Source organism: Trachurus trachurus, assembly GCF_905171665.1.
Source record: "Trachurus trachurus genome assembly, chromosome: 10".
Lineage (NCBI taxonomy): Eukaryota > Metazoa > Chordata > Actinopteri > Carangiformes > Carangidae > Trachurus > Trachurus trachurus.
Genome location: NC_139894.1, coordinates 12,452,500 through 12,477,123, shown reverse-complemented (window position 1 = coordinate 12,477,123; position 24,624 = coordinate 12,452,500). Strand labels below are relative to the sequence as shown.

General features: G+C 41.0%; 1 protein-coding gene across 5 annotated transcripts in view; it reads right to left on the bottom strand.

Annotated features, from left to right (window-relative positions):
• atp8a1 (ATPase phospholipid transporting 8A1) overlaps positions 1 to 24,624 on the bottom strand; it is a 114,124-nt gene that overhangs the window by 38,235 nt on the left and 51,265 nt on the right. For all 5 annotated transcript variants that reach the window (XM_083980857.1, XM_083980859.1, XM_083980858.1 and 2 more), the window contains 10 exons: positions 22,081 to 22,153; positions 17,179 to 17,284; positions 15,549 to 15,631; positions 13,703 to 13,752; positions 13,226 to 13,295; positions 12,279 to 12,363; positions 11,023 to 11,162; positions 9,109 to 9,247; positions 5,768 to 5,832; positions 1,194 to 1,366 (listed from right to left, as the gene is read on the bottom strand). In XM_083980857.1, coding sequence (XP_083836983.1) covers positions 1,194 to 1,366; positions 5,768 to 5,832; positions 9,109 to 9,247; positions 11,023 to 11,162; positions 12,279 to 12,363; positions 13,226 to 13,295; positions 13,703 to 13,752; positions 15,549 to 15,631; positions 17,179 to 17,284; positions 22,081 to 22,153 — 984 coding nt within the window. The remainder of the gene's footprint in view (positions 1 to 1,193; positions 1,367 to 5,767; positions 5,833 to 9,108; positions 9,248 to 11,022; positions 11,163 to 12,278; positions 12,364 to 13,225; positions 13,296 to 13,702; positions 13,753 to 15,548; positions 15,632 to 17,178; positions 17,285 to 22,080; positions 22,154 to 24,624) is intronic.

Sequence of the window (24,624 nt, the reverse complement as noted above, 5' to 3'; positions counted from 1 at the left end):
AATGGGGGCAGTGTACAGTAAAACAGTCTCCAGAGATGATGTTGTAAACCGAACGTCTGTCTCTAGCTGTGAAACTGTTAATGTTTATCTTCTCTGTGGTTTAAGAGGTCTCATTCATCTCGCAGTGTCTCTCGGTGCCCACTGAGTGCACACGAGGCAAAGGCAGAGGTAAGAGGTGGGGGGAAAAAATAAATAAAAAAATTGATGTAATGCACTGAGTCATAGTGTGGCACCTGAAGGTTTGCTGCTCTTCTGAAAATATGGTGCTGACTTTTGGCCCCAGACCCCGTCACGGTTGCTTGAGTATTTAAGTACTTCCTATTACTTATGTAGCCTGGGCAAGTCAACAGTGTACCTACATAATGTTGAAAGTTTCCATTTGAATTCATAACACACTTCTTGAACTATTGCCATAAAAAACCTTGCTGACCTTTAAGGCTAAGACGTTGTACTTTATACTTCAACCGTAGAGCTTTTGATTTAATTGCAGCCATTTTTTAAGCAAAGATGCAGAATATTACTCACGACCAGCTCGTCAGTTGAGACGATTTGCTGCTATTCTGTTTTATATCACTGTGAAATGGGTTTCAGGCTTTTGGTCGACCAAAACAAGCAAACTCATGACATCTGCTTGGACTCTGAGGTTGTGTGATGGGCAATTATTTACTATTTGCTGACATTTTGGAAGCAAAACTATTTGATGAAGACTACCCTTGATATTTGACATTTGCCAATGGACAGAACAGATTTTTTTCTGAATTTGAAGGTCCATGTGTATACAGTTTAGAAAGAAAATGTTCACAAAGCAACCGAGTTCTCAGAAATAATCAGTGACGTCAGTAAAAAGTAGAAAATAGATACCTAATTTGCGGCTTTAACTTGTGTGTGTGGTCTATTTCTAAATGTAGTCATCTAGTTTAAATAGTTTACTAGTTTCAATCTACTCAAAATGTATCTCTAAACTTCCCACAGGATCAATATCCTATCTATCTATTGATTGTACTGTATGCAAGTATTTAAACCAAAATTTACTGAAGACTACTTAGTTTGTGTAGAGCATTTCAAACATACACAAGTATTAAAGAAGGAAAGTCTTTGCAACAAGAACAATGTTTTCATTCTCTCGTGTTTGTGAGTGGGATAATTGTTGTGTGACGTTTACAGTATTTTGTTGTTCCAGGGGTAAATCTCACCTGCAGCATATGACAGCTTTACAGGAGAGGGCGAGGTCCAGGAAGTACTGTCGCACCCCGAATGTAAGGGCGTATTTGAGAGTCTTCCCGTCAATAATGAGAGCAAAGTCGTTTTCCTTGTAGAGGGCATCTCCCAGCATGCCACAGTGGTGGCTGAGTAGTTCCCTTGTTCCCTGTGTGAGAAAAAAAAAACATTTCATGCATTTTTGGTTAATTAGTGTAATTAGTCATTATAATTTGAAGTCTATGGAATTGTATTTGCTAGAGGTGATATCCACTGATGTTTGCTATTTTGGACACAGTGGATTGGTTTTCAAGGATCATCTGTGATTATAATTAATTTACATTCAAGTCAGTTTGTAATTATCTTACTCTAAAATCATTTGTCAATTAAATTTTAATAGCAGCTAAAAGATATTCGACAGTTTCCCAGATAAAATTAATTCAGTGCTCATGGACATACACGAGTCAAAAGTTTGGACACACCTCCTCATTCAATGGTCTTTCTTTCTTTTCATTACTTTCTACATTGTAGATTCATACTGAAGACATCAAAATTATTGTTACGGCCGAAAGGGTCGAAAGGGCCTTTCGGCTGTAACAACTATATTAAAATTAATTAAAACAAAAGTGTTATCTGTCACCCGACCTAAACCCAACTGAGATGGTTTGGGATGGGTTGTTTATGTGCTCCTTCATAGTTTGGATGTCTTCAGTTTGAATCTACAATATAGAAAGTAATTTAAAAAAAGAAAAAGAAAAAACAGGGAGGTGTGTCCAAACTTTTGATTGGTAGTGTAAATAGGAGAGTAAATAGTTAATAAAAACATGTGAAAATAAAGTAAATTCAGTACGTCATTATTCATTTGTGCAACTTTAGTCTCAGCCCAAACAAATTTTGACATTAAGACTTTCAATTCTAACAATAAAACAATTATACATAGGTCAGATAAACTTGCTTCATTGGTTGTGTCACTACATTTTGTGCTAAGGACTCCACTAAAACCCATTAGTCCACTCAGACACTACATGTTGTAGCTTGTTTCCAAATAACATTCGCTTTACATAGTTGAGGCAAGTCTGTCCACTCTTGCTGCTAATCCCCAAATACTGCAGAGCAGCTGCTGTTGATATTTTAAATATTTATTATGCTTCTCATGCTTATTACCATCAGACCTTGGCCATAAGGTGATAACACGGAGGAGCTCTGCAAATGGATCCTGTTTGCTCATATAGTATACAGCTATGATGACGATGATGGATGATGGAAACCTACAAATATGAGGATATAGTGTCCTATTGTACAGTCATATGGACGGGATGGATGGAGTGGTGAGATCATCATTGTATTCATCATTCAGTCATCTTCCCCACAGATGGGGAAGTCATTAGGAGATTAAAGAAAATCTCTATGGAACTATATTCTGAGGGACCAGTAGATGTACCACATGTATATTTCTATTAAAAGGGTAAAAGTATTTTATTTAAATATTTTTAAATGTCACCTGGGCTAAAAAGGACATTAGTATTTGAGAAGCACTTCTTGCAATAGTATCTATGTGGTAGTATTCAGAAAATGTACTGATACACATGGGTACAGTTCATACTAATATACTGTACATGTGATAGTGTGGTAGAAAAGAATGGTTTACCCAACCTTGGAAATATCTAAATTAATATAATAGAGGGGAAAGTGGATGTTAAGTTACATGTGTTAAGAAGGAGAAAGACAGACTTAAATGAGCAGATATAATGCAGGGTATCAAACATAATGTGCCAAGCAGATGCTCAAACAGCTGTAATCATTAAAAAAAAAATGGTGGTCATTAACAGGACTGTGGGAGGGAGGGGTCTGGCCTGGTGTTGAGGTCAAATATGTCAGAGCAGTCAGACTGTACCAAGGGAACCATGCAACATTCGCTTGGCATAACAAAACTTTGAAACCCCAGCTTAAAGGAAATATTTGGAGAAAGGGGCTTTACGTTTCACAAAGCGAGAGAAGGAGAGTGAGAGACACGCAAAGACAGAGATGATGGATTAACAGAGGAGAGAAATCGAGCAAGAGGATACAAGCAGAAAGCAGCTGTGAGGACTTAGCCATCCCTGATGGGGTGCGTAAAACAGCACGAGATGGTGAGCAGTGGACAGGCGGTATGGATGTGTGTGTGTGTGTGTGTGTGTGTGTGTGTGTGTGTGTAGGCCAGAGTAGGTACAGTATAGGTTATCAGATTTGTATTCAACCACAAGATGAAAATTAAAGTCTCTCCATCTCGGTTAACGGCCTGATTTTAGATGACATCTCAGTGTGAGTGTGTGTCTCTGTGTGCGCTTTGTATAAGCTGGTGTAACATATGTATGAGGAGGAATTCACTCTGTTTGGGGCTAAACCTATTAATCACATACTGTGATAAGCTAAGTTTACCATTTCCTCAAGTAGAGCAGCCATTTCCCCCCTAATTTACACTGAGGAATTTTAGCACTAATGCTACATGTCTCCTCCTAAAGCCTCTTTGTTATGGCTATAATGACCAGTTTAGCCTATGTGACTAGCTAGTGTTTGGTTTTGGAGTGGGTATGTGGCCTCCATTCAGAAATCCACAAGAGCTGCCCATAAAGACTGAGCTCCATTGTTGATATAGGCCGAGTGATGCAGCCAACAGGACACGACACTCATGATGTGGAATCTGGACATTTGTATAGATGTAATGTCATCATCTGTCTTAGACTGAGAGGCACCCACCCAACAGGGGGATGCTCCACCTTAGTCACAACTGTGTGGACGTGTGTTTAAACTTTCTGCTACAAATTATTATTACTTTTTTTCTATCATTGATCTTTTTTTAAATCTTCTTTTGATCTTGGTTTTGTTATTAATAACCAAATAAAGACAAATAACCTTTTTTTGTTAAAACAATGAAAATAATTAGCTCAATTTATCTGTAACTGGACTTTATAGTGATTAATATACTAATGATGAATACGTTCTGTTAGTTCTCTAAATGATTAAACACACCGACTGGAAGACAAAGCTTTTCAAAATGACCTAATCCTACCTTGGAGACCGAAGTTCACTTTGGGAATTTCAGTTCGAGTAAGATTTAGTACAGGGGATGTCAAAAACTTTGTCCTCCCTTTGATAACCATTTCTAAACACAGCAAAGGGGGACGCCACGCTCCAATTACTCTCTTTCGCAGCACGAGAGCTCTCTGAATTACCAGCGCTGCTGCCTGGTCCCCTCTTCGCCGTGCCTCCTTCGTCTTGGTGGAGAGTTTTAACAAACTGCCTTATGTAAGCATCTGCTCAACCACAGGAGAATGGGAGCTGACATTTCAAAGTGCCGGTCCGTGTACTTTATGAATGCACCGACCCCGAATTTCTACCTCTACTCTATTTATCACGCTTAACGACTGGCTGACAGAGTGAAGGCCGTCCGTCATCACCCCCGAACACCCCCCTGCTGCTTTCCCCTCCTTTATCCACTTCTTCTCACTACACCCCCTTTTCTTCTCCGACACACTAAACCCAGGCGAGTTTCTCCTCCATCTGCGGCTGCTCTGCTTTGCTTTCTCCTGATGGAAGTGCAGGGACTTGCCCTTTTCAATCTCAGAAACAACAGACAAGGCTCTCCTGCCGGGGGGTCAACAGACTTCTCTGCTGGGTGTCTTAAAGATGTTGAAGGCAGATTTGGGATGTGTGCCGCCTGTATGTGTGTATGGAAAAGCTCCCTGTGGGGAAATCTTTTCAGTTTCAAGACAGGGGCCAGGGTGCTAAAATGAAGAGATTACTACACTCATGTCAAAGTTTTAACTTCAAGAAGCACTTACAAATATTTCTGAGGAAGTGTTTCAACTTGTGTACAGTTAAAGGTGGACAGAAACTTCAATGTACACAGGGATCTGTACAGTATATAATGGTGGCCAGAGTTGTTAAACAGTTCACAACATCAGCATAAATCAATCTAGTCTGTTATAACAGTCACTAAAAGAAATGTTACTAAATGTTGTGAGTCATTACTAATCTTCTTCAACCTAAACTAACAGCTGACAATGCAAATTCTTTGCTATTAAAGTAGTGAACGTGCCCCGAGTATATATGGATTAGAGGTAACACTTTATAATAAGTACACACTATTAAGCATTAAATACTGAATTCATCATTTATATCACATGAATACTCATTAATATGTAGTTTATAAACACAGTTAAAAATGTTTTACTCATCATTGATAAGCACTAACTGTATTCATGTGTTATAAATGAAGAATTCAGTATTTATTAATGCTTAACTAATGCTTAATAGTGTGTACTTATACATTGTTACAGTATTAGATTATCAATGCGTTACATATTTGTGTTGGCAGTTTAGTGTTTTGAAGAAACTTCAGGATGTACATCAGCCACATCACATTTAGTTACTTGTATAATTGTATAAATAATCAGATTCAGTCATGGAGGAAAGGAAACTATCGTCTTATTAAACGATTTTGTGAAACAATGGTCAGTTTCATGTCATTTATTTGTTTTTTGAGTAACAAAGTAAGCTTACTGAAAAAATAAAAATGCTTAATACTCACATCAAGAGTATCTTCATTGATCACGAGCATTCCCATGTTTTTGGTCAGCAGCTTGCAAGAGTGTCCTGCAATAACAAAAAACACACAAAAGATCGAACACCATGTAAAGAGCTAATTTATACAACATTTTAAATGCACTAAATCACTACTCAGTTACTTCAACAACTGTCATTTACACCAGGCTCAATAACACCCTTCAGCTCAAAAACCTAGCTGTGTGTTGCCCAAACATACATGTACACACACAGTAACCCAGATGAAAAAAAAAAAAAAAAAAGCATGATCAAACAAATAAGGGACACTACGGGATGCAGTAATACTTTTTAAAGGATACCAATTAAAATGTTACAGCTCAGAGCCAGTGTCTTGGGACATGACTAATGAGTTTGGTTTACAAGGGTTTGTCAGTTTCCTGTTTTAATAGGCAGTTACAACTCTGAGTTACCCAACATGGCTCTCTGGGGAGTATTCCCCCTCAGCTCTTGGCCGGGACAGATGCTCAGGGTCACCAGCAAGGTGGTAGAGCGCGCCTCCCATTGGGGAAAACAAAAATGTTTCTTGAATCAAGACTGAAGCCTTCAGTTTTGAGCTGTGGCTGTTTGAAAAGGCTGCCATCTGTGGCATAACCACATGAATATTTGTGGGCTTCAACACTTTGCTTCTGTCTGGAAGGGGATTTTCGTTTCTTTAAGGCGGTTACCACAAATCCCATGTTTTGTTAATACATGGGTGGCATTTTCTGTGAGTGAAACTGAGATAAGATTATGCATAAAACACACAAGAACACAGTCGCACTCAAACACAACTGTGCACACACGGTACACAAACATAGAGAGGGGGCCTTGCATGCGGAAATGAGTAGGTTTCACCCCCAGAGTCAAAACCAAACAGGGCCGGGGTCTGGGGGTCTGGCAGATTGTTTTCTTAAGTGCAAAGGTGCAAACGTCCAAAAATTTGCCAATGTGTGGAAAATGTCTCCCCATCTCAACACTGTCTCTACCCCCTCCCCCCTTGTCAATTCTTGCCACAGCCCTTCCGCTTAATGTGTTTACCTTAAGTTCATTTGACTGCAGCCAAACTGGCCTTTTTCTTTTGTGTGTGTATTTCACCACAGAAAGTTGAATTCCTGGCCTTTCTCCATCTCAGGCGGAACTAAACACTGTTCCCACGGGAATTGAAGAATGTGTAGCAGCGACACTCATGTCACAGTTATCTAGATTATCGGGAGCAACAATTATAGATAGGAATTTTAGCCAAAGAGGACACCTGAGAAACTGTGACTAGGATTTCGGGAGGCAAGAGGACTGGTAACTTGACATTATTTTCTGGTAGAAGTGTAGGCCTGTATGGGGGCTCATAATTGCATACGTAGGTTGATAGGAGCTTGTGTTTGCTCTTTTAATTGTCTTTGCTTGAGGGGATGATGCATCCTCTGACCCAAATTAACACAGCATTTTGTGTGTTTCACGTCTGTGATACCTCCGGTAAAGCCAGCAGTCTTTCCTTACAAGTAAAAACCAGCAGACACTGTCCTTTCATTGAATTCTGGCTCATACCTGTTCTAAGCACTACGTAGGTACAACTCCCCTCAACAAACAGCTCACAGCACTGGGAGCGTGTCCCAGAGCAAACATTGCTCTTTCCTCGGGCAGCCAGACATGCAGCGTCAGAGAAGGTACTGTACATTATGTCATGATGGTTCCTGGGTTTCAGGGAACACACTGAAACAATAACAGTCTTTACAGTTTCAGATCAAACAGACTTTCCATGCTTTGATGTCATGGATATGTGAAAATAAGTCACCTCACTTGTATTTATGCCCCACATTTTGTGCCAAATGAGGCATTTGGGTGGTTCAGGCCACCTTGAAATGTAGAAAAATCTAAATATGAAGGGCTAAATTCACCCGTCCAATGTGTCAAAAAGGTGCACCATTAACCTGTGCGATGGAGATCGTCTTTCAGTGAGGAAAATAGTAAAAAACAAAGTCAATATTGAACGCAGATTTTACAGAGCAACTCAGTCAAACACGCGGACCTGTAAAAATACTTCCAGTGCAGCCTGTGCTTCTGCAGAGCCTCCTCACATCTGGGCACAGTGGGCACAAAGGGCTGATTCAGTCAGGCCACAGTGGTAGGTACAGCCACAACTGGAGCTACTTCTCATATCTTATTTTTCTGAACTCTGTGTTACCGAGTTGGCTGCATTCAAGGTTGATCTGTTTGTGGAAAATTAGCCACATCTAAAAGCAATAACACCAGACTCATTTATGCAAGAGTAGTATAAAGCTGTGGTGGCAGACCAGAGTTGGCCATTCACCTTTCTGATAACATCTGCAAAGCTGAAAACCTCTGGGGGAACCAGATATGTGAGAGGTTCCTGCTTTGTGTACATATGCATGTTATTTACTTCATGTCAGCGCAGCGTGCTCATACATCATCTTGTGTTCTGCGACAGATGTTCTTGCTTGACATGTGTGACAGAAAAGCATTTAGTTTGTCAGTAGTTTGTCTTGCTGGGTGAAGAATGGCCACAGGTCTGACTTGAATACCTGTAAGAGGCTGGTGTACGATTTCTCACAGCACAGATGACTTTCATTTGGTTTGAGACCACGTGCACACACAGACTTTAAAGTATGTCACAATGCACAAAATTTAATGAAGAGAGTGAGTTCAATAGTTTAATTTACTGACTATTGTGAATCCAGAAGTAATATGGCAGCGTAACGCTCCATCAGTGGAGTATTGCGACAGTTTTACAAGTTAAAGGCTTGAAACTTTATGACACTGTGGCAGGACAGGTCTAAGAATGAGTCTTTCTTTCTTTCTTTCTTTTTTTTTACAAAGGGAAATGTAACATCCACCAGACAGAAAGTTAGAACACACCACTTCTTTAATTCTCTTGTGAGTTATATAACTTAATGGTAATGTCATATTAAATCACAGAATTCTTCTTTTAAATCCTGCAGATTTTATTGATTCAAGTTCACTGTGTGATTTTACGGAAGCCGCTCTGTCAGTCCCAGCACTACAGGTTAGTCTGCTTTCCTAGTATCAGCCTGCTATTTGAGAACTGGAAGCAGAACTGAGCTTATCATCAAGCTTTAACAACACTGTATTCATTTCTTAAACATAACGCAAAACACTGAGGAAAACATAAATTGGTGGAAACAGATTCAAGGCTCCAAGTGTGGTGACTTTTGACCTCTCCATGTATGTGGAGGGGAGCATATTAAAAGCAAATTTCCCTTTACTGGCTGGTCAAGATAGAATTGCACCATTGTTGTTGCTGTTGAGACACATCACAGCAGGGTCTATGGTCGTCTCACAGTTCCTGCTCACCGATATTGATGGCCGTCTCCTGTTTGTCCCCGGTCAGGATCCAGATCTTGATGTCAGCTTTCATCAGAGTCTCTATGGTCTCAGGCACCTTATCCTGCAGCTTGTCCTCGATGGCTGTGGCCCCCAAGAGCTGCAGGTTCTACATCAGAGAGGAAAAAAAGTCAGTAAGTGGTGATCATAACAGAGGAAGGCCTTTGAAACATCATGTGTCAGAGAAACATGTGAACCCGGGTTGTGTCACTCAGTCAGTCATGTTTTTTTTTTTCCTCATCAGCTGCTCTTGTTTATCACCCGACGGGGGTTTCTGGATCAGTTACTGTGCCCCTGCATGCATGTGTGTGTGTGTGTGAATCTGTGGATACAATCTGTCCCACATGGGCACACCCACAAAATACTGACGGTGTTTTCTCCCAGGAAACACGGCGGTTCAACCGGGGTTGGTTGCAGGCTCACATTGACCCATCACAGGGCCAAAGGTTTGACAACATCCAGGGGTAGAGGGGAGACAGAAGCCAGCAGCAGAGGAAAAAGCAGGGGAAGTTCTTTAAGCTGTGACCTGAGCCATGCTGCCCTGAACCTGACTACATCTGCAGAGTGTTCATTTACTGTTTTGGGTGTGAATTGTTCTATTGTTCCTGCTGTTGTTAAAGGCACTTTTTGTGGATTATGATACAAAAAACCACTTGGATCAGGATTTCAACCCTGAAGCAAGGGTGGAATGAAAACATCACTGACTCGCCTAATGAAGGTAGATGTCTGGTGTTGGCAGGTTAACTAGAATTTAAGAGGTTTGCACTTTGAGCTCAGGGTCCACGTAGCACTGAGAGGGAGACCGCTACGACTCTGAGGTCAACTCGACTCTGTTTCAAATGAGTAAGAAGAGATTATGCTATAATAATATTACGTTACAATATATTCCAAACTGTGGCTGCAGTGTAGGATTGTTGTTGGCTGAGCTTTAGTTCTGTTGTAATCCATTTAAGCTTATTCCAATCATTAGAGCTGATGAGAAACCTTTTAAAGACTAGAGCAGTTTACTTTACATGTTCACTTTCTAAATAAAAGTTTATAATAAGAGTCACTCCTTTGACAATCAAGACAATACTGTATGATGTTGTTGTTTTTACTTTAAATCAAAAGTAGTGGAAATCATCAGTAAATACTGAGAAGAAATAATCCGTTGAAAGCTTGAGTACATAGTAACAAAAGGTATGAAATTAGATCTATATGATTGACTGAAATGTATATTTAAACATGTTCTTATATAATAACTAATAATATAATAAACACCTGAACATTTTATGAGAGATATGATGTAAAGGAGTGACTTCGGTCTTCATCTTTTAAATTTCACTGCAACTCCATTGTGCCCTCATGTGGCGTTACTGTGCACTTAAAAAAAAAAAAGAGTTGCCCCAAAGAGCAATGAACCCCGAACCCTGGCAGCATCAGTGCCAAACTTTGCCCATTAAGCATTTTCCTCTCTGAGAGCTTTTATGTTGATTTCATGATTGATTGCCTCCATTTGTTCTGGGCAGCCAGGAGCAGCCATGAAGAACATGCCAAGTGGTTGATTTACGACCGTGGCTTCCTGTGTTTGACTAGCGCTTCCACATAGACCCACCTCACAGAAAAGCAAACCTACCTGCTGGTCAGACCTTGAATCTCTCATACAAATATGCACACATAATTGTGTACCCTTTCACAGGTTTCCAGGTGTGATTACAGTACCGATTTGTTGCAAAGCCTTCAGTTTAACCTTATTTTACTGCAGATGCACATAAAGGTTTACAATGTGCAGCATGTTGTGCAGACACATAAAATATTCCACTAAAGTTTGTCTGTCTACTGTGCGCACCTAGATAATTTTATAGACATGCAAAACATTTCACAGTGTAATTTGACTTGACAAACCTTCTCTATCAGTTCGTAGCTCTCTTCAAGTTTGAGGGCTCTGTTCTGCAGGGCGGTGCAGGCTCTGTGGTGGATCTCCAGCCAATGCTGATAGGACGACTCACTGACGTCTGCCACTGCAAAGCACAGTGTTCGCAGCCCTGGAGGAGGAAAACAGCATAATAATACTTGGGTCAAATTGTATGACTTTTTTTTTTTTACCATTCTCTATTTCCTGACCTTGAGTTTTGACTAGACTGAGCTCTGTGATGCTGAGCATGTGAGTCAGACAGATCTGTGTAGTCTGTGTATACATAGGCCATAAAAAACATAATGAATTATTTCTTAAGCTTTTTCAAAGGACTAGGTGGGTGGTTCCCATGTAGAACATAACACAGCATGGACGTCAGCTAACTACCACGTGTCTTATTATGTTATTTGTCAGGAACACATACAGAACCATATTTATGTCATTATGTCATTCATATATACTTATCTTAAAGGCACTGTCATTTTACCCTATTTTAAGGATATCTTTCATCATGACAGGACTGACATATGGTAATTAAACACATGTATCAAGTCATAATATGCTGATACTATGCTAATTCAGCTACTCCAAGTCAAGTAGGCATTTATTTTACACATGTTTAGGAGCCTATATAGAAATTCTGACACTGCTCATCTTGATACAACATGCTCATAATGATTGAATACATCTGTACCAAGTCCAAATATCTGAGTGGAACTAAGACTTTGAGATTTTCTGTCTAATACAAGTAACATTTAAGGTAAATAGCATTACTGTACATAACATTCAAAAATACAAGCTTGAAGTCATTCTTCTTGTCAAAAAACTAAAATAAATGATAACATATTACTGAGGCCTCTCCAAGTTGTTATGATAAGGATCTTCTCAATCTGTCCTGGATGCTATATTTAGCCTCCATCACATATTCCCAATTACATCATTTTGCTTGTGTCTCACAAGGGGGCAGTATGAACACAGAACAAAAAAGGAGTCTGATGCAGTTTCTTTCAGCTCCACTGCTTTACATTCCTTCAGTGTATTCATATTTTATATATTGACTGTTTATTAAATATCGACATATGAGGTTCAATTCATAGGAAACCAAAACTGCTTCTTCTGCTGCAACTGACGATCTAGTGGTGATACATTTGAGAAGTGGAGAGAGAATAAGGAAGCACAGGCACCAGAAAGCATCATGGAGGATGTTTTACTTTTGTCAGACAGGGGGCGATGTTAGTCCACTCACCCTCGGTGGCAAACTGTTCCAGGTGCTTCAACGTGATCTCTTTGTACCTCGAGCTGTCTGCCAGACGGTCATAGATCACCGTGTCCTGAAGGGAAACAAACACTCGTTGGCCACTGCCAGAGGAGAGGGGGGAAATGAACCTCCTGCAATCGGACTACTTGGCAAACAGAGGTCTCAGGTTGGATCCATCTCTTGTGAGTTGCACTGTCTGCACTAATGTATCTGCATCCTACTTGCATCCCAATTCTGTAACTAATAACTACAGTATTAAATTACTCTCCTTATCGATATGATAACAAATTAATATTGTGTTGAACTACAGTAAAACAAAAGCAGCTGAAACAAAACATAAGCCTTAAACCTTTTCAGTGAAAATGACAAAAACTAGGAAACTAGGAAAACCTTACCAGAGTAACTATACATATACATGTATTGTCTGTGTCTTTGTATTGTCTTCTCTTATCTATAATGGACCCAAGTCCGTAATAAAGAATATCTATACACAGACACATCCCTTCAAACTACCGAATTTCATTAGCTCCTCAAAAAACAGAATATAGAGCGATATGTTCATGATTAATACAATTGCACGTAAAATATTTATACATACGATGATGAAATGTGTGTAAATGTACTAATGTACTGTGTACACCCAGCACGGTTCTCAGTGCTCCTTTAACTGTGGATTGAGGGTAGTCAAGTACTTTGTAGCGGCGGAGTGCCTTCCTGTGAAACATTATGTTTGTGTATCCATTGTGTGGAGATACCCATGTGTGAAACGCTGTATGGTCTTCTTGCTTTATGCTGCTGCTTATTGAAAAGATTCCCTGACAAGAAAGCGAGGGGCAATAAGGGGAGGAGAGAGTCGACACTTGTGTGTGTGTGTGTATGCGGCGATGATGGTGATAGGCTGTCATGCGTTGCCATGGAGAGAGACAGACACTCACAGCTCCTTTGCAGTAGAGGCGGATCTTCCCAGATGGGGTGCGCATGATGACTGACATCCTCTTCCTCGCACTGAAAGAGAGAGAGAGAGAGAGAGAGAGAGAAAAAGGCAAAAAAAAAGAGTCAGATAAAGAGAAGAGGGTGAGATCAGGAGAGAAAGCAAGCGAGAGAAATCACATCACAAGGTGTTAGAGCAAATTGTCACGTACTGTTTGAGTTAAAATATGTCTGATGAAATTAGAAATCGCAGAGGTGGGTAACACGATATCACACCTCTGTCGCACAATTAATTAGTGCAAATCACAAGTACTAAAGGCAGATGATGAACTCTGACAGAACGTGACTCTTTTGAGGATTTCACAGTGAAGAAGAAATATTTACCTCCATCTATGGCCTGTATGAACAGTGTACTGTGTATACTGAAGATGTAAACAATGATCACTATCATTAATATTAAAAAGCTGTTATTGAAGTCATACCTTGTGAACTCCAGCACGTGGAGCAGCTCGTACTTCTCCTCCCTTCCAACCTAAATCCAAAGAGACAGACAAGTTAATAATATACTTGACGAAGAGAAATCTCAGCCTCACCCTCCTTCTGAGACAACTTATCTTAAGTAGCACGAGTCAGACCTGCCACCCTTCTCCAATCAGCCTTGATTGCACTTTTAATGTGTTTATCAGTTGCCTGCACTGAGCTGACGGAGGGAGAATAATAAGGTACAATTCAATTAACTTCTTTAATTGTAGAGACCGCCAGGTACAAGACAGGTTAAGAAATTGGACAAACGTCTTAGAGACAAGATGTTCTCAGCAGAGGGGGAAAATGTTTTAAATGGTTCTGGGCTTTTCTTGCCTGGGTCTCCTTGAGTGCAATTATCAGGTTAACCAATTAAGAGAATAACAGGATGAGTGGCCCTTGCTTTGGAAAGGACATACATCAGCTCAGGATACAATCAAAGTGAATGTGGTATTTTTCATCGCTGTTGCACATGTGAATACAAAAGACTGACTTTTTCTTGGTGTTATGCTTATTCGTTTAAGTTCAAGGTCTGTTATGGAACATTTGAGTACATAGTGAATTCATTACAAAAGTTCAATTCAATTCAATTCAACAACTTTATTTGTCCCCAATGGGGCAATTCATTTGCAAGTTAGGGGCTAAAGATACTCTGCAGATTGTATAGATGCTATAACTTGGAGGTTAAAGAACAACTTTGCATGCTTTTTTGTCGAAAGTCAGATGAAAAGTTTGTCACAACTCTTAAAGGGATAGTTCACCCTAGAATGATATTTCGCTCATTATCTACTCACCCTCATGTTGACTAAGGGCTGGAAGAATTTTCAGAGTCCACCGTCCCTTCTCTGAGTTACAGGGGGTCTTGGCGTAGCAGTGCATTTCAATGCAACGGTTGCAAAGGGACACCGGAGCTCTTCATAAAAAAACACACACAAAAAAACATCCAAATACCTCCATGCTGCTCGTATGTAATGTCCGTCTTGTGCTGAAGCCCCAAATTGCGTAATTGTCCCGAAAAAAATTAAATAAGTCTATATTTTAAGCTTGTTTGTAGCGGAAGCTTCTCGTCTTCTTCTTCTTCTTCTCCTCTTCCTGGTCCGTCCAAATATCGCGTGATTTGCGCCGGCGTCAGTGCGGTTACTGCGAATCACGCGATATTTGGACGGACCAGGAAGAGGAGAAGAAGAAGAAGACGAGAAGCTTCCGCTACAAACAAGCTTAAAATATAGACTTATTTAATTTTTTTCGGGACAATTACGCAATTTGGGGCTTCAGCACAAGACGGACATTACATACGAGCATCATGGAGGTATTTGGATGTTTTTTTGTGTGTGTTTTTTTACGAAGAGCTCCGGTGTCCCTTGGCAACCGTTGCATTGAAATTCACTGCTACGCCGAGACCCCCTGTAACTAAGAGAAGGGACGGTGGACTCTGATAATTCTTCCAGCCCTTAGTCAACATGAGGGTGAGTAGATAATGAGCGAAATATCATTCTAGGGTGAACTATCCCTTTAAGCATGTACAGTAAATAAGTATAAGGCACCACTAGTTGGTTTGCTTAGCTTAGCATAAAGACTGGAAGTGGGGGGAACAGCTAGCATGTCTCAGTCTAAAAGTTACAAAATCTGCTAATGAATCCAAAGTGTTGAATCAACACATGAATGTAAGTAAAAAAAACAATTCAATGGTTTTATTGGGGATTATGCACTGGACTGCTTTTTGTCCATTTCCATGTTGTAGTGTTTCCCCCTTTTTCTAGTCAATAACTTGCATGACTTTCACCAGACTTGTCTCATCAAACTCACAATTTCCACAATGACGCTGTCGGGGGTTCGACCAGAAAACACAAAGCCGAGGTTTCCTGCCGCCCTCACCAAAGCACCTTCATCTGGGAAGCAAACAGAAAAACTCATAATGTTACAGGTAAACACACAGACGTCAGTACAAGCAGAGACACTGTGCTGGCAGACACAGGGTTGTGGTGTTGTGATAACTTGAAATTTGATGCTGACAGTTCCGATAAAAACCACATTCCTTTTGGTACATGAAACTAGTTCATGTCGACACATTCTCACAATGAGGGCAGCAAACTGAAAGCTGTGGACCAGGTAACTTATGCTGCAGCTTGCATGAGGATGCTGCAGGGCGAGAAAAAGCTCTCTGCTCGTTTTTTACAGTTCACTTGACTAGCTTTCTCTTTGCGGCCACTGTTCACTCGGCTTCAAACCCCTAAGCTCCATGAGACCATGATTGTTCTGCGCAATCAGGCAAAAAAGTCATTTCTCTTAACAAAAGCAAAATGTAAGAGATGAAAAGCAGCGGCCTTTCTTTGGAGAATTGCACGACCTGTTTAGTCAGTCAATGTGTGTTCATTAAAAGCTTAAACACTATTTTTTTTAATCGGGAAAGAAAATCCCTGTTTACTAATTTCTGATGTTATCAAACACACAAAGAAACATTAACACCTCTGATTTAGTTTCCGTCTAACATTTGTCCATTAACTGATAATGTGACAATAACAAAAAGCAGGGTTTTAATTTTTTCCCCCATGAGAGCTACCTCTTTGTTTACAGTTGAATCGGGAGTCGTGCCTTTAAGCACGGTGACATTTTCAACCTTCATTAGGATGGTGCTTTATTTGTAGGAAATTTACATACTGCTACAAGGGGACACCACAGAGTCTGAATGGTAGAAACCAACGTGGACATGCCTCAAGCTCTAATCACACTTGGAAAAACAAAAAAAAGAAACATTCTTCAGGTCTCAGTAGTTAATTTCACCTCCTCAAATACGTTTTAGGGCATGTTTTCTTGACTGACAAGTGTTTCAGTCTATCACATTCAGCTGTGAACATGATAGACTGAAGGATCACAACGAGGCTCAGAGACTCAAACTGACATATACCATGCATTTTGCAAACAGGATATTCCTTTTTATTCATTCATTTTTTGCTCTCTTATGCACTGATGGTTATATAAAAGTCTTATATAAATGAAATACTGCTGCCTGGAGGCTGCGGTAGCATGTTCCATTCACTAAGTGACAGAGGTCACTAGATGGAAAATTAAATATCTCAACCAAGGGAAATACCAAAGGGCACACAGCGGCATCATGGAAGCAAAGCACCTGGACTCGGCTGCTGAGATCTACCACCGACATGTTAAGACCTGCAGTTTCAGAGCTGCAGCACTTTTCCAACTTGTGCCACCTAACAGTGAGAAAAGTCACAGCTCAGGCAGTTTGGACTGAAGTAAACCTTGCGTTGAGCTTCATCAATAGGCAAAGAAAGTTTAGCTGAAACCAGGGTGTGTTTATGATGTTTGAGTTTTAACATATTCCATGTGCACTCATCACAATACACTGGAAATGGGTAGCATACAACTAGAAGCTTCAATACACATATTCTTGCTGTACGTTCACAGAGGTGTGATTTACCTGGAGATGCAGCCTGGTAGGCGATCTTTCCATCCGTCCGCTCGGGGACTGCGGTGTGACAGATGGCCATCATGGTCATGAAATCCAGGATGACAGCAGCTGTAGGCTACAGCAAGTGGAGAGAGCATGGTGACTTTTCATGTTCTCTAATAAAATATGTCACAACAAAACACAAACACAACAACCAGGAAGGCCCTGGTGATACTGTAAGAGGAGAGAGAGCAGGAACAGAATCCGCACTGATGTCCTGCACAGACAGAAGACACACACACACACACAACCTGATACTAGACTCATGCTTCATAGTCATAATAAACATATTAACAGACGCACTCTTATGAATCTCTGCAGTTTCACTTCAGCCTGGAATTTGGTCAATCTTTCATAATTTATTAAAATAGTTTTCAAATAGTGCAAACAGTACTGCAAACTGAACCCCCAATTCAACCCACCCAGTTCAATAAGTTGACAGAATAATACATTGAGAATGATTTGTTTCAGTTTAATTCACTTTACTTCAGTCTCCATTTAGATATACAGAGAGAAGTAAACAACAATGTTTGCAATGAGTGCACTTAGCTGAAAGGAGCAAGAGCAGCAACACAGAGACAACTGAGTGTTTTACAGTTCCTTTTTACTAGACACGGCTGGTTTGAAAAAATAATTTAAATTAAGTCTAGGGCCACATATAAATTATGATCATTTAGTTTTTTGCCACTCCAGACACTTAACAAAACTCACACAAAACTCAAATGAGTGGCTTAAAAAAACTCACTCCATCTACAGTACTGTATGTAACTATGAAACGCACTGTTTCCTTGTGGAGCAATTTATACATTATATTCTCAAATACTTTTTATTTTTTCATTTAGGTTTAAAAATTAAATATTATCAACAAACTACACAACAAAATCACATGTGGCTTCAGTATCCACCAGTGATGTTCAGCCAGACTAATGACTGCTGGTAACTGGCCAGAAGGATCCCACACAACTTGCCAGCTGCTGACAGACATTTACTCAAGCATGTTCATGCAATATAAACCTGATCCTGTTAATGAAAAAAAAGGCCTAACCTATATACTGAGGGCATTTAACATTAATGAGGGGAAACGTATGACTAACTAGCCATGGGGTACTCTTGGACAGGCATCTGCTGAAGCTCCTGTCTGAGGCTGCAGGACCAGCAGCTCCTAGTCAGCAAACTGCAGCTGAGGCCGACAGATCAACAGCCTACAGGGCCACGACGGGGCTGAATCATACAGCAACAGTATGTATGGACGGTAATCCAGATGCTAATGGTTGTTAACAGTAAGGTCAATGGTAGAGGAGGCTCACATTCCTTGTTTACCAACATTAAACACAATAACAAATGCAACTGTCATAGGAAAAAGTATAGCAACAAACATGATGACAGTATAAATCAGATGTTACAACCATGGTAGAAAAACATGACTAATGCCATGCTATGAAATGGAAAAACAATTTACGCCGCTCCTTCAACAAAAGAGGTGCACGCACGCACACACAGACACACACAGCGTTATTAAATTTGCTCCTTCTGTTGGGCCATGGACACACTGATGAAAGATCTCTAACAGGGAACAAAGGAGCAAATGAATGAGGCAGGGAGGCAAATCAAAGAGCCTGTTGTAAATGAAAGTACACAGAGCTGATCTATTACAGTCCAGGTGGCTGAGAGAGCCCCCTCTGCTTCCTAGCAGCCTGCTTATCTGGCCTGGGTTGACAGGTATCCTCTGAAGGACATGTCTGTGTGTGTGTGTGTGTGTGTGTGTGTGTGTGTGTGTGTGTGTGTGTGTGTGTGTGTGTGTGTGTGTGTGTGTGTGTGTGTGTGTGTGTGTGTGTACCATAGGGTGTGTGTACTCCTTACTCAGTTGAGTTTTAAACCCTCAAGTCAGGAGGACAAATTTAGAAGGTGGTAACATTTTTTGCCGCTGCCTGTCTTCAAGGGTTTGCAGTTTGTTAAAATTAGTTTTAAGTGTATGATACCGACACCCAGTGGGCTGTAGCCGACGCCACTGTACGTAGTTGACGCACCTAATGCCTGCCTCATCCAAAAATAGGCCCATAGGTGGAGGTGTATGGAGCAGAGACACTAATTAACAAGATTAACAATTAATAGGAGCAAGCATGCATCCCTGTTAGCATCGTTAGCACAGCTCGGAGGCTAACCCGAGGTTTCATCTCTAATTAGCTGGTTAGCTAGTGAGACCGGTTTAGTAAGGACAGACACCAGAGACGTTCTATATTCACCTCAAGGAGTGAGAGCATGCACTTCCTCACCCTCTCATAATCGATGATTAGTTGTCTGACATTTAACTAAACTGGATTAATTAATCAAATAATTAACAAAATCATAGCCCATAGTCGCAAACGTCACACAACACAACCTAGAGTTATTGTTTAATGACTAGCATTAGTAGTATTTTTTAGTAGTAGTAGTATTAGTATTAATATTAAGTGATGTTAGCACACAACTACCCGGCTACACACCGACAGAAGTCAACTGTATCCACCCGCCACCTACAATGGCCACGCCCACAATTATGCATATTTCTAAACTTCCACTTTGTTTTGATTTTTAGCCTCAGGGCTCATCATGTTCACAATATAAGAAATCTGATGCGTCTCTCTCCTCACCATATATTTCCCACAACTCAACATGACATGTGCATTTGGTGGCGTACACAAAGACATCATGGCCCTGAAGTCACTGAGGGTTGAGATGAGTGAGAACTGTGTGAATCATATGCTAGGGCCCTCTCAGTCACCAAATCCTGAAGCAACTAAAACACCTACAGGAGATTTTGGACATGTTAGACAGTGCCCTACACCACCACTATCACCAAAACACAAAATGAGGGAATATACATACATAATATACATTTGTTTTGGACAAATGGTGTTAATCCCACCACCAGTAGAGTCCAGAGACCTGGAGCTATTCTGGTGGCACACAGTGGTCCAAATCCTCATTAAAAACACTTTATTATGTTGATTTTCCTTCAAGTTGTCACACAACTGTGGCCACTTTCCATGTGTTTCCTTCATGCTAAGGAGGACCAACATATGTGTGTGCTATCCAGGGTGGAGGTAACCTAGGCTGTGTTGCGAGCTCTACTCTGACGGCACAATTAAATGTGACAGCTAATACTGCGCTGCCAGCTATCACTCCCACTGACTCTTGGGTAATCAGTGTCACGACAACAGTGACGGACACTCATCACTTCAGACGTGGCCAGTGTGGAAAAAGTTGAAGGGTCAAGAAAAAAAGAAAGAAAAAAAGAAGCAAGAGACCCCGGGTGAGGGAGCAAGCGAGCAAAACAAACACCCACCAAGGCTGCTGAAACTCTGCAGGCGGAGAACATGTCCACTGACTCAAGAGAATATGAAAAGCACCAGAGGGGATGTTTATTTTTGTCAGCACTGTTAATTCCCCTCTCCTCTAGTCTGCCATCCTCCTCAACACTGTATCAACAGTACTCCTACAAAAAGCCTGCGGCCATGCAAAACTGTTGTTAATGATAAGGATTAGTAATGTTTAAGTAAGAAGCATCCTGGTGGCCTGAAAGACTAAGTGAAAGTGTTTGTACTGTGAGAACATAAGGTGTTAAAATGAAATGCATCGCTTCATTTAGCATCTATAGCGGTAGTAGATTTAAAGGACTCGTTCAACACTTTGGAAAATATGCTCATTAACTGTCGTATTCGGTAACCACCTGGTGGGTGGATTTGGGCACCTTTGGTAGAGAGAGAGAAACTATTTCCGGTCTTTATGTTACATATTTACCAAACAGAGATGAGAGTGCTGCTGGTCTTGTCTCATAACCCACTGGCAAGAAAGTAAATACGCAGATGTAACAGTTTCTTTCAACGGCTTTTACATTTCAAAATACATCACAACATCACGTAGGAAGGAATAAAAGATGAATATGACTCATGAGTGCTACAATATTAAGACTTCCACCATCAACAAAGCATTAGTACAACTACAACACAGCAAATTAATCATACGAGAAATCATTACCGGAGATGTAGAGAGGCTGTGGTTTTCTAAACAGCAGTTTGGCTGTGCACCATAATTAGCAGTGGGCGTGGGGCTATCAATATGAAAGTAAAGCAGATCCTAGACAAACTCAATGTGTGGAGAGATTCTGCTGTCATAACAAAGCAAACATCACAGTGGGATTACTACTTTCCCTGGGCGGTGCTATTGTACATAATCAGATGTGACATTCTTCCTCCCCCACACTGTTCTGCAGCTGAGTGACTCAACCAGCCAATCAATCATAGTTTTCACCAATTTCATTACTACAGGTGACCTGTTATGCTCCCAACAAAGTCTTTGGACAGACACAAAATGCATGTTCTCAGACAGAGGCACACATTTCTAATACACAAAATCTTAAATGTAATTTTTTGTGGTGGTATATTCATATTCATGAGTTAACACTAGTATAGTTCCCCACAGTTGATAAGCAAATATGCAAATTTTCATCTTGTCAGAATAAGTTAATTAGCTTGTTTGTTTGATGCCTATGTTGACAGTGCCTTGTGAGGAAACAGTAATCCAGCCTTCAGCCTGATTTTAATCAAAAATGATATTAAAGCTCACTTGTCTGTGAAAACATGCCATCTTGATCCAAACAAAATGACCATAAAACATGATGCACGCCATGAAATATCACAGCCTTTCCACTATTTTTTTTAAAAGACACCAACATACAAGTCGACACGAGTCCACCGCATTACTGAGATCTACTCCAAATGGCAGGAAGACATTACGCAACCACACACAATTAGATTCAAAATCCTTCTTAATTTTGTCCTTAACAGCAGCCGTCACTGCAGGCGAGCGGCGGGGAACCCTGACATTACTTACGTGATTACTTTGGAGGTTTTCCAGTAAGCTCGGGTCATTAAATCCGGCCTCCTCTGATGAGTGTGTGCTGTGCCTGGAAAGAGGAGACGGAGGAGTCAAAACAACAGAACACCATGGAATACTTGATAGTACCACTGAACGCACCGACAGCCGACTACAATGTGCTGTCGTTGACGGTACGCCACACAAGTACGGAATAAATCATTCGCATCATAATCAGGGCATATTTTGACAACAACAACAACATTCATGACAACAACAGGGGTTTACAACAAAGTCCAACTTTACAGCAGCTCCAGATATAATATTGAGCACGATTAAAGTGTCTCTTAGGCACCAGCAGCAAAAAAAAACCTGTTGGAGCCTACAATACATTTGATATGGGTTAAAAATAAAGTAGTGCAGAGCATTCTTCCGACAACCTGGAGATAGAGGCCATCATCATGTAATCAGATTACTTGTTTTACCCATCCAACACGTCACACCTCAAAGCTTACTTTCATACATGACAAAAAATGTACAAATTATTACATTCAATTAATTATCAAACTAGTTTAATGAATAAACCGACTACCGTAAAACACCAAATAAGGGCCCGGGCGTTTATTTGCTTAAATCGCTCAAATCAACCGGCGTTTATTAGGGACCTGCGTTTATTTGGGACCTGCGTTTATTAATAGTGTTCAACCTGGACCTCCTTCTGGGGAAAGAGGCTTCACTCCGTGGCGGCAGGCGGCGGTGGAATGATACGTGCGTTTCTCAAGGCATTACTGTAAATACGGCCGGGGCGGACTTGTTCTCTCTCTCGCTGACCTCCGCGGTCCTGGCCCGCACAGGTACCAGGAGACCGAGACCCCCCGTCATGTCGGTCCTCCGCCCTTCTTGATCCGCCGCAAGTTGCAAAAACCCTGCGGACGCCCAGTCTCTCCACTCCTCTCCCTCACTTCAGCACCTGTGTTGGCTCGCACCACCGTCCTTTTTTTTATTATTATTATTTAAAACGAGGAGCGAGCCGAGCCGACACTGTGCAGCCCAGGACAGGTGCTGAAGTGCGGCTGAGAGGAGTGGACAGACCGGGCAGGAGCAACCAGCTGACGTCTCGTCGGTCCTCGGCCGTCTTTAACGTCACGAGACACCCGCTATATTTGCATAGAATATTTTTTGACAACCAGAAAAACAATGTTTGACCCGGCGTTTATTTGGGATGGGCGTTTAATATAAAAAATATTTTGCTACACCCGGCGGTTAATTGGGACCGGCGGCAATTTGGGACTCGGCCCTTATTTGAAGTTTTACGGTAAGTGACTTAATTTCAGCTCAAGATAAATCTACTTTGAAGTGGGACTGGCACCACAACACAGGTCTAAGACAGAGAAACGCTGTGTGCCAACAGTATTGATATTTGTTGAGAAAAGTATCAACCGCAATGCAGACTGAATGCAAATGCAGGACCCCCCTCCCACCCCCCACCCCCTCAGCTGTAGTAATGTGATGTACAGTGTGACTGTTTGGGATTCTGTCCATGCTGGCAGAGGCTGATCATCCTTAGAGAGAACGATGTCCTGAAACAGGACATTATTATTTCATCCTGCACAAAAGAATCCACACTCATTCATTTATTCATTTCCTCCTTTTTACACCATATTCACTTCAAGCATTATTCTAAATAAGAGGTGTTTCCCCTTTGCTTTAGAAATTAGACAATGCAAGAACTGCTTACAGTGACACAGCGGGCAGGTGGAGTCTCTGACCGTTAAAACAGACCACATTACTCATACTGTACAGCAATCAAAGCCAAACCCTAATAAATTACTGGAAAAACAATTAGTCTCTCATACCCGCACCAGAAATGTTTTATTGTTACTGGCAAGATGCAAAATGATCTTAAAGTCCATTAGGAACATGGCAAAAGAAAAACATGATACAATCTTTCATCGACAACAGAGATTCATGCTGAACTGCAACAACAACGACAACAACAATAAAAAGTCATTTTGGATTGCAAACGAGGCCTTTAAACTGATATAAAGAAAGGATCTCTGTAGCAGTGGCTTAGGGCAGTGATTTTGTAAGTAGCCACCAGCCGCTCACTGGCTGTCCAGTGGCGATCGATTCATGATTCTGTGATAAATAGAGTCCTATAGATCAGGTAGACAGCAGCTTTGTCCCTGGCACTGGGGCTTGATAGAAATGTTACAGGGGCTGCCATTAGCAAGCATAAGTCTTTCTAATCCCGCAGGATACACTGCTCAGAGCCCCGAGAGCCAACCAGCCAGCGGGCTGGTAATACTTCCATCTACTGCACAGCAAATCAAGGTTTGGGAAGAATGAAATATAGGAAAAGGACAGCGGTGGGATTAAAAAAAGCAGGGCTTGAGTCGATATTGTGTTGCAATGACGCAGATGCACTGGAGGTTAGAGAAATTTATCACACTGGCGGGCTTTATTAAAATATGTCAGGGTGAAATTGGAAAACAAAGTCTGCGCGTTTCTGAATGCTCCATGAACGTAAACACAGAGGAGGGAAGATGGGAACGATATAGC